The sequence below is a fragment of the Taurulus bubalis genome (genome assembly GCF_910589615.1).
Source record: "Taurulus bubalis genome assembly, chromosome: 17".
NCBI lineage: Eukaryota > Metazoa > Chordata > Actinopteri > Perciformes > Cottidae > Taurulus > Taurulus bubalis.
The window spans coordinates 21,693,032-21,704,076 of record NC_136605.1 but is presented as its reverse complement, the minus strand read 5'-3'; the positions used below and the strand labels follow the sequence as shown (position 1 = coordinate 21,704,076).

The following is an 11,045-nucleotide window of genomic DNA, read 5'->3' as shown; positions in this document are numbered from 1 at the left end:
TCTTGTTTTACATATCATGAATATTAATTGTTCTTTACAGGAATATATTTTAGTTTTTCATGATGTTTTAGTGGCTGCAGGTTCACTTCAACAATAATTAACTTGATTCAAAGTAACTTGTGTGAATATGAAATAGTCAAACACAATAAAACACATTATTTAAATATAAATATTCCTAAATTAGCATGATTCATTAAATTACTAAGCATGTTCATTTTCCGAGGTTTCACGTCTGTCATAGTTTAGTTTCTTGTCTTTGCTGCTGTTCATAGTTTTAGAACGATAATAAAAATTTGTAAAATGAAAGTAATTTGTCCTGTTTTCACTCTAAACCGGTAAAGATCTGTACTTCCCTTATAGAGCAATATATAAATAACATAATGATAATACTAGTAATCATAATCTCCACCAGGTAATAAAACATCAGTGTTTTGAGGTACAAGTACCTGTAAACACTGTGCTGGGGGGAGTATGACTTTACTGAAGTACAAGTACCTTTACTGAGGTACAAGTACCTGTAAACGCTGTGCTGGGGTATGACTTTACTGAAGTACAAGTACCTTTACTGAGGTACAAGTACCTGTAAATGCTGTGCTGGGGTATGACTTTACTGAAGTACAAGTACCTTTATTGAGGTACCAGTTCATCACTGGTAAAATACTTTGGTACAAGGAAAAGTTCTGCATTGAAAATGTTACTTCAGTGTAAGTACTAATACCACCCTGTAAAGATACTGCAGGTACTGCGTATGGCTACAGTATACATGTAGTTTTGTGTATTTAGCTGTCAGATAAACGAAGTGAAGCAGAAGTACAAAGTAGCACGAAAACAAAAGACTCAAGTAAAAGTACCTCAACTCTGTACCTCAGTACTGCACTCAAGGTAAAAGTACTGCGCTAAGATCACTTTACTGCTTTTGTTTTGTATTTTTTTTTAATACAGTAGTAACGAGCCGCTATGCATCAAGTACAATCAATATGCACGGCCACAAAGTACACAAAGTACATGGCAATTTACCTTCTTCAAGAAATACAAATCAGCATCCAGAGACAGAGCGAAGACCAAATGAAGCAGAGGAGGCATCAGAGTTCATTGTGGGGAGGAGAGAGGACACACACGCACACACACACACACACACACACACACACACACACACACACACACACACACACACACACACACACACACACACACCGCCTCCAGCGATATAAAAGGGTATTTACACAACGGCCTTCCGTGGATCTCGTGCCGTGAGCTTCCTGCTCTGAGGCGACGCGTCACTCAACCAGTTCATAAACAAACAAACATCGTGGAATATAAATGATCTAAAAACACTTTACAAAATCATGACAATGTGCGAGTCAGGCGACAGTCAGAACAACGAGGTGATGGCGAATAGGGACCAGGACCGCTAACCGCTAACCGCTAATCCAACACACGGAGCGCTGAGGTTTCCTCGTCGTCTCTTCCCCGTCTTCGGCTCCTTGAATCCAGTTTGTTTGCAAAGTGTGTGTGTGTGTGTGTGTGTGTGTGTGTGTGTGTGTGTGTGTGTGTGTGTGTGTGTGTGTGAGAGAGTTCAGCTGTTTCCGCCTGCTGACGGAGGTAAAAGGACGGAAAGGCATCTCTCAGTCCGAGAAAACATCTGCAGAGTGAAGACAAAAAGGAAGTAAATAAAAGAGACACGGAGAAACGTGAGGCGCCGACAAAGACGCACAACACAGCTGCAAAGACACAAAATACACACGAACATGAAGAGACAGCAAATGACTACAGAGAGACACAACACAACGATTTTAAAAGTCCACAAAGAAACAACAAAGAAACCAAAATGACGACAAAGAGACACATAATTACCACAAAAACAACAACAAGGAGAGACAAAAGAGAGACACAACAACAACAAAGAGAGTCAAAACAACAAACAGACTCAAAACAACAAAGAGACTCAAAACAACAACAGAGACGAAACAACAACAAAGAGACTCAAAACAACAACAAAGAGAGACAAAACAACAACAAACAGACTCAAAACAACAAACAGATTTAAAACAACAACAAAGAGACTCAAAACAACAACAAAGAGACTCAAAAAAACAACAAAGAGAGACAAAACAACAACAAAGAGAGACAAAACAACAAACAGACTCAAAACAACAAAGAGACTCAAAACAACAACAGAGACAAAACAACAACAAAGAGACTCAAAACAACAACAAAGAGACTCAAAACAACAAAGAGACTCAAAACAACAACAGAGACAAAACAACAACAAAGAGACTCAAAACAACAACAAAGAGAGACAAAACAACAACAAACAGACTCAAAACAACAAACAGATTTAAAACAACAACAAAGAGACTCAAAACAACAACAAAGAGAGACAAAACAACAACAAAGAGAGACAAAACAACAAACAGACTCAAAACAACAAACAGACTCAAAACAACAACAAAGAGAGACAAAACAACAAAGAGTCTCAAAACAAAAAACTAAAAAAACAAATAAAACCAAAACGTAAAGTCTTCTTCAGATTTACTCCAAAAACACGACGAACAATTTAAAAATGAAGATCAAATTCGATGCAGCAGAAGCAGAGAAATCGTCTTTTCATGCGACGCATTCTTCTTCCTCCTCAAAGCCTGGCGCCTACATTACCCACAATGCAGCAGACAGTGTGGTGGATTGTTGTGCGATGAGAAGCAGCGACAGAGGTCTCACTTCTTTAGAATCATTTGACTTTTCAAACTTGTAGTCCTCAACCGACGCCGACTGAAGTGACGTCACGTGAGGCCATTGATCCCACAGCGGCGTCTTGAGACAGTAGAAGCGTCACTAGGCGGCGAATAACGTGTTTACAGACAATGACTCACACACCTGGGTTGGATGTCGACGCCCCCGCCAGCGTGCTAGCTGTGGGTCGGGGGCCCGATGCCGGAGCAGTCCGCCACCAGCAGTCCCACCGTGCTGGCGCCGGACACGGTGACGGCGGCGCTCGAGGGGTCTGGCACGGCGTCGCCCTGGCTGGCGTGGGTTCCCATGTGACCCTGGAGCTGCGTGGCCGTCTTGCACTGCACGCCGCACAGCTGGCAGAGCAGCACCCCGCCGGCCCCTGTCCCGCCGAAGCCCCCCCGCGCCCCGCCGCTCTCCTTCCACTCCTGGCCGTGGTGCTTCTGGGCGTGGACCCTCAGGTAGGTGAGCGTGGTGAAGCCTGGAAACAAGAGACGCTACCTCGTTAGTCCACAGGGGGCGCCAGAACCAACACTACCTCTTTAGTCCACAAGGGGCGCCAGAACCAACACTACCTCTTTAGTCCACAGGGGGCGCCAGAACCAACACTACCTCTTTAGTCCACAGGGGGCGCCAGAACCAACACTACCTCTTTAGTCCACAGGGGGCGCCAGAACCAACACTACCTCTTTAGTCCACAGGGGGCGCCAGAACCAACACTACCTCTTTAGTCCACATAAACAGAACCAACACTACCTCTTTAGTCCACAGGGGGCGCCAGAACCAACACTACCTCTTTAGTCCACAGGGGGCGCCAGAACCAACACTACCTCTTTAGTCCACATAAACAGAACCAACACTACCACTATAGTCCACAGGGGGCGCCAGAACCAACACCACCTCTTTAGTCCACAGGGGGCGCCAGAACCAACACTACCTCTTTAGTCCACAGGGGGCGCCAGAACCAACACTACCTCTTTAGTCCACAGGGGGCGCCAGAACCAACACTACCACTATAGTCCACATAAACAGAACCAACACTACCTCGTTAGTCCACAGGGGGCGCCAGAACCAACACTACCACTATAGTCCACATAAACAGAACCAACACTACCTCGTTAGTCCACAGGGGGCGCCAGAACCAACACTACCTCTTTAGTCCACAGGGGGCGCCAGAACCAACACTACCTCGTTAGTCCACAGGGGGCGCCAGAACCAACACTACCTCTTTAGTCCACAAGGGGCGCCAGAACCAACACTACCTCTTTAGTCCACAAGGGGCGCCAGAACCAACACTACCTCTTTAGTCCACATAAACAGAACCAACACTACCTCTTTCGTCCACAGGGGGCGCCAGAACCAACACTACCTCTTTAGTCCACATAAACAGAACCAACACTACCTCTTTAGTCCACAGGGGGCGCCAGAATACAAAGCATACAGTAAACCTTAAATGACACAAATAAATGAGACAATAGTTTGATTAAAAGAATAAACATTTATATAGATGTATGTATGCCTGCTTATAGTTTGAGCATCTTTCTTTTAAAAGCATATTAATTATTTCAAACTCAGCGTAAATGAACGACATGAACACATGAATATAACACATTTACATGACTTTTACTAAACTTTTTTTTTTTTTTTTTTTTTTTTCAAAGACTTTTCCAGGCCTGGAAATAACGGTTTTAAAATTCCATGATTTTTTCAGTTTTTCCATGATCGTATGAACCGCTATATTCATACATTAAAACAAAACATAAATGTGTTGTTGTTGATCGATACAGTAATACAAATGACCCCTGAATAATATGAAATATATTATTCTGCAGAATAAGTAGTTTAACTTTAAGTATATTTTGATGCTGATCATTTTAATGCAGGACTTTTGCATGTAACAGAATATTTCTACACTGTGGTATTAGTACTTTTTCTGAAGTAAATGATAAATACTATATACTATAAATACTTCTTCCACCACTTTTTAAAACCTTTTTTGTGATCGCTGCATTATTTAGAACTGATCCATGACCAAATAGAGCAGAAGATATTTATGTTTTCATTAAAGAAGAGCGGCTCAAAGGAAGCTCTCCTTCACAATAAAAGCCTGCCGCGCCTTCACAATAAAAGCCTTACTGCGGTTGCAGAGGTGGCAGGCGTGGTGCTGCGACTGGTTGTGGACCCTCATGTGGTCGGTGATGTAGGCGGCGGACAGCAGCTTCCCGCAGATGTGACACGGCACCTTCTCCTCGTGGCGGATCAGGTGAGCGCGGAGGCGGTCCCGCGTGGCGAACGCCGACGTGCACGTCTGTGGGGGGAACAAGTGCACGTGATGTTTTCGGGATGCAGAACACGGACTGAAACTTCAGTTCTAGGTCACGTGAGCAGAGAGGGACTCAAGTTATTTAAAGATCTGACGAATCTGGCTTTTAAGATCCTGTGAAGACAGAATGGATCCGTCACTTTGACCAACACGACCTGATAGAACCACATATTACAGGATCAACTCTTCAATATAGAATATGTATGTGTACATATCTCTAAGGTGTTTTCATCATCTCACAGTACAGGTCGTCATACGGCCAAACACAAAAAGTTAGTTTTTTTTTTAGTACAAAACTGTTTCTGTCAAAAAGAGGCAAGAAGTTTTACAAAATAAAAAGTACTGCAGAGTAACACAAATAACAGAAATATACAATGCCAGGATTTAAGTAGTACATTTATGAGAAAGAAATGTCCAAATTTACAAGAAAAACCTAAACATTTTTTTAGAAATTTTGAATAATAATTACAAATCACAAATAATTATGAATTGGCACACATACATTCCACACACAAAAACATTAATTTACAAAAAAACTTCTGAAATAAAAAAATTAGTAATTTCCAATTTTAAAAACAATTAAAAAATAGATTAAAAAGTAATTCATTTAATTTTGTTTAAAGAAAATCAATATAATTATTATTTTTTAATTAAGGAAGGCTTCACCTTGTTTAGATCTCGTCACATCTCAGAGAATATTCAAAGTATGTATGATTACCACTTTAATCTTGTAAAATCAGTTTATTTCTTGGTATATCCCCGGCTCGGTTAATATTATATTTTATTTTTGAAGGCCCTGAGATATACATCAAATAAATAATCTGAAATAATTTGTTTTGATTTCCACTTAAAGCACTTCAGTGCTGATCGTCCATTTTGATTTAATTTCTGTATTTTATTATTCGTTTACAACAACGCAGCTTCTGCTTGTCTCGTTATATTTTCATTAAAAACACCACCATCATCATCATCATCATCATCATCATCATCATCATCCAGTGTTTCATGCTCTATATGATTCACAAACCCATATTAGCTGAACTCCAGTAAACAGACAGATGAAGACGTTACCGTGCACTTGAACGGTCTCTCTGTAGAGTGCACCTGTCGGACGTGGCTGTTGAGGTGGTCCGGTCTGAGAACAAAAACACCAGTTATTAACATGTTATTAACATGTTATTAACATGTTTTATTAAACTCAAGACTCTCCATGTCTGGATGTAGAAAGTTGAATAAGAAGAGAGGAAATCAGGAAGTCGTTGGTCAAAGAAACTGGAAGCTTAGATTAAAACAAGAACAGCTGTCAAGAGTTTCACAATAAAAGCCCTTGCTCTTTCCACTTGTCCCTTCTGTAGGACTAATGAAGGACGATCTTATCTTATTTACAGCCTTTAGACGAGGTTTAAACGTCTTATCACAGTTGAAACACATTTAAAGTTCAACAACCAAACCTCTGTAAATAAAAACATCTGAATTAAACATTTGCATCCGTTAGAATAGTTTCTATTGTAGAGGAAACGCCACCGTTTTAACTATATTAACCGTATTAACTATATTAACGTAAAAAAGGGTCCCATCTCGTACCGAGAGAAGGCCTTGGCGCAGTGAGGACAGATGTAGGGTTTCTCCACGCCGCCCTGGTGCGAGCGCACGTGGTAGCTCATGCGGTCTTTCCTCTTGAAGCGCTGCTGGCAGACGGGGCAGCAGTACGGCTTCTCGTCCGAGTGCGACAGGCGGTGGCGGTTCAGGTGGTACACGTCCCGGAAGGCCTTCCCGCAGGCCTCGCAGGCGTGGTTCTTCCTCACCTGGTGGGGGTTCGGGTGGGGGTTCGGGTTCTGTGGGAAGACGGCGGTGACGTCAGTATTCATCGACTCAAAGAGGAAATTCACAGAATGTTTTTACTGATTCTTTTTCTCCTGTTGGTTCTCCGTTAGCGGTGATGCTAACGTTACTAGCTCTCCTCCGCTGATTCTCTGTTAGCGGTGTTGCTAACGTTACTAGCTCTCCTCCTGTTTGTTGTCTGTTAGCGGCGTTGCTAACGTTACTAGCTCTCCTCCTGTTTGTTCTCTGTTAGCGGTGTTGCTAACGTTACTAGCTCTCCTCCTGTTTGTTCTCTGTTAGCGGTGTTGCTAACGTTACTAGCTTTCCTCCTGTTTGTTGTCTGTTAGCGGGTGTTGCTAACGTTACTAGCTCTCCTCCTGTTTGTTCTCTGTTAGCGGTGTTGCTAACGTTACTAGCTCTTCTCCTGTTTGTTCTCTGTTGCGGTGTTGCTAACGTTACTAGCTCTCCTCCTGTTTGTTCTCTGTTAGCGGTGTTGCTAACGTTACTAGCTCTCCTCCTGTTTGTTCTCTGTTAGCGGTGTTGCTAACGCTACTAGCTCTTCTCCTGTTTGTTCTCTGTTGCGGTGTTGCTAACGTTACTAGCTCTTCTCCTGTTTGTTCTCTGTTGCGGTGTTGCTAACGTTACTAGCTCTTCTCCTGTTTGTTCTCTGTTGCGGTGTTGCTAACGTTACTAGCTCTCCTCCTGTTTGTTCTCTGTTAGCGGTGTTGCTAACGTTACTAGCTCTCCTCCTGTTTGTTCTCTGTTAGCGGTGTTGCTAACGTTACTAGCTCTCCTCCTGTTTGTTCTCTGTTAGCGGTGTTGCTAACGTTACTAGCTCTCCTCCTGTTGGTTCTCCGTTAGCGGTGATGTTTCCTCCTGTTGGTCTAAACACTGATTGGTTGTTTACTAAGTCACATGATCAGAGATCAGAGACCAGAGAAACATCCATGATGTCATGATCACATGATCTACTGGATACTGGAGGATAAACTTTATTTACTCTGTGATGGTAAACAATAGACTGAGTGGGGGCAGAACTGATCAGGGATCAATAACAACTCGTTGCTCCTCTAGTGACAGATAACATCAGATAAGTTGTTTTTTTGTGCAATTTCTATAATAATATATTTTAAATACTTTCACACAGAACACAAATATTACGCTGAGAAAAAGCGCTGCGGTTTATTCTTCTACAAATAAAATGATCGACCAATGACGTATGAGGAACGGACGTATTATTATTAATATTAGTAGTATTCAGCAAACTTTATTAACTGTCTTCATCGTTGACAAAGGCAGCACAGAGCAGATCCTTCTGTTCCTACCTTTCACAATAAAAGCCCCACAAACTGGACAAATGAATGTTCATAACTAGAAGGACTAGAAAGAGGAAAGCTGAATAAAACATCTCACAGGTGGAGAACCCACCTGCTCCACGGAGCCCACCACGACCACCGCCGCCTGGATGGGTGGCGGCGGCGCAGCCATGGTTGCGTTAGCCGGGGCGCCGGACACGGAGAGCGGTGGCGCCTCTTGGTGCTGGGGGAGGGGCTCCGGGGCGGTGGGCGGAGCCGGAGGAGGCAGAGCGAGGTGCAGCAGGGACAGCGGGACGGTCTGCTTCTCCACCCGACCCCCTCTGCAGCCGTCCTCCTTCTCCCGGGCGGCCCGGTCCTTCATCTTGATGCCCGTGTGCACCGACTGGTGCCGCCGCAGGTTGTAGCTGTTCTTGAACTCCTTGTTGCAGGTGGAGCAGATGTGGGCCGGCCGGCCGGGCTTCACCTGCAGTTTGACTGGAGGAGAGTCTCACCTTTTAAAATGGTGTGTGTATATGTATGTATGTATGTATGTATGTATATATATATATATATATATATATATATATATATATATATATATATATATATATATATATATATATATATATATATACATATACACACACACACACTAATTACACCTATTGTTTTACATCGAGTACATAATAGTCCTGCTCTTTAACTTTATTTGTTCTGCTTTGTTGTTTTTGTTTTTATCGGTTACAGAAGAAATGTAAAAGTCAATTTCCTCGTATGTGTTCACGTCATTCAGAGGTTAGAATCAATAATCAATAATCATTTCCATTGGTTTGTAAGTTGATGATGTGAATCTCCTCTGCGTGTTAAATAAAGCTTTTTCGTAACATGTTAGTAAATAAAACGTTGTTCATCTAATCAATAAACTAATCAATAAGCCGCCCTAACCAGGAAGTGGCTCCTCGCTCAGGGCGGCCGTGTCCACGGTGGACGGCGGTGAGCCGGCGTGTTCGGTCGGCGCCGCCGATCCGGTAAGCAGCAGATCGGACTGGAGCGGCGTCTCCGCCTGACTCTGAGCCGCCGGAGTCTGAGGGCAGAAGGTTACTAGTCATAATACTACAGATAATAATAATAATAATAATAATAATAATAATAATAATAATAATAGTACTAATAATACCAATACTACGACTACTAATACTACAAATAATAATAATACAGTAAAAGTACTAAAATCACACAAAATGTATTCTGTAAAGAAAAAGTAACAGTGACAGAGTATTTACACAGGGTATGTTTATGGTGTGGTATTAGTACTTTTACTGCAACAGAGTATTTACACTGTGTGGTATTAGTACTTTTACTGAAACAGGGTATTTTTATAATGTGGTATTAGTACTTTTACTGAAACAAGGTATTTGTATAGTGTGGTATTAGTACTTTTACTGAAACAGGGTATTTGTATAATGTGGTATTAGTACTTTTACTGAAACAGGGTATTTTTAGTGTGGTATTAGTACTTTTACTGAAACAGGGTATTTGTATAGTGTGGTATTAGTACTTTTACTGAAACAGGGTATTTTTAGTGTGGTATTAGTACTTTTACTGAAACAGGGTATTTGTATAGTGTGGTATTAGTACTTGTTACAGGGTATTTATACTGTAGTATGAGCAATTCTATTGCAACAGAGTAGTAGTAGTACTCTGGGGAGCTCCATCCTGACCCCCCTGTGACCCCCCTCCCCCCAAACAACAACAACAACAACAAAGCCGCTCAGCATCAGCACTCACCTGAAAGAGGAAGTTACTCCAGGAGGTGTCCATCTTGAACCTCAGCAGCCCCACCGGGGAGGAGGAAGGGGAGGAGGAGGAAGAGGAGGAAGAAGAGGAACCAACCCTGAGGCCTGTATGTCCTCCGCACCTGTCCGGCTTTAATGGACGATATTCAGCTTCTATGAGTCATGAATTATTATCTGTTGGCGCCAAAACGCGTTTGAGGCCATGCTTGTTTTTTTTAATGGTGCGTTTTTTTAAATATAATTTGCTTAATGTCTACTGGAATAAAAAAACAATTTGGTGAATTGCATGCAAACAAATAAAAAATAAGAGATAATGTGCATGCAGAAGATGAGCAGGACGTCGCGCGGATCATAATCGCAGCTGTGCGGGAGCTCCGGGAGGAAGGGGGGAGAGAGGAGGAAAAAAAAAAGGCCGCAGCGTCGGGGTCCTAAGCCTCGGCGTTGCGTACAGCTCGTCCCCCGACTAGAGAGCTCCCGGTCGGCCGCGGTCCATGGCTCCGCCTCGGTGTTTCGATCGACGGGGTGACATCTTTCTCTTTTTTTAAAAACACTCTCTCCCTCTTTCGCGCGCGCCCTCCCTCCCTCTCCGTCTTTCTTCCTTTTATTTTTTTTTATCTCTCCTTCACCCCCTCTCTGTCCCTCTCCGCTTTAAAGGGAAAGTATTTGTGCGCACGCACCCACCCACCCACCCTCCTCGCGGACCCCGTCTCGTGCCGTCCCCTCTCGCCCCCGCCGCCGCCGCTGCTTCTCGGTAGGCCGACAAATAATGAAATCCGACATTTAAAAAAAAAAATAATCCGCTCGGCTCGTTCGTTTCCTCTACTGCGGGTTTGAAATAAATAAAAATAAATAAATAAACCGGTGTTCGTCCGGTCACCGGAACCTCTCTCCGCTAAAATGGTGTCGGGTTGAGCTAAAGGCTTCTTAAAGGTAACGCGCGCAATGCAACAGCTGGATTCTAACGCGACGGCCATTATGGAGCGGGTTTCACCAAGCTCCATTCAAAAGGATTCAAAATGTCACGATACTATTATAATAACCATAACAAGCGAGGCCAGTTATCTCTTTCCATTCAGTAAGAAG

The 11,045-nt window shown here is 42.9% G+C and overlaps 1 protein-coding gene across 1 annotated transcript; it reads right to left on the bottom strand.

The window, feature by feature from the left end:
• Window positions 1-938: 938 nt before the first annotated feature.
• Window positions 939-10,196, bottom strand: LOC306749285 (myc-associated zinc finger protein-like). Its single transcript, XM_079232557.1, has 8 exons — window positions 9,955-10,196; window positions 9,112-9,250; window positions 8,300-8,661; window positions 6,635-6,885; window positions 6,122-6,185; window positions 4,864-5,035; window positions 2,875-3,208; window positions 939-1,642 (listed from the first exon to the last, which is right to left on the bottom strand). Exons 1-7 carry the CDS (start codon window positions 9,985-9,987, stop codon window positions 2,907-2,909), a joined length of 1,323 nt encoding a protein of 440 aa, XP_079088683.1. The 5' UTR covers window positions 9,988-10,196; the 3' UTR covers window positions 939-1,642; window positions 2,875-2,906.
• Between the last annotated feature and the right edge of the window lie 849 nt (window positions 10,197-11,045).

Coding starts and splice junctions, on each gene's coding strand:
- LOC306749285 (XM_079232557.1), bottom strand. CDS start 9,987: ATGGACACCTCCTGGAGTAACTTCCTCTTTCAG. Junction 8,662..9,111: donor GAGCGAGGAGCCACTTCCTG/GTTAGGGCGGCT, acceptor ACTCTCCTCCAG/TCAAACTGCAGGTGAAGCCC. Junction 6,186..6,634: donor TGCGCCAAGGCCTTCTCTCG/GTACGAGATGGG, acceptor TTTTGTTCTCAG/ACCGGACCACCTCAACAGCC.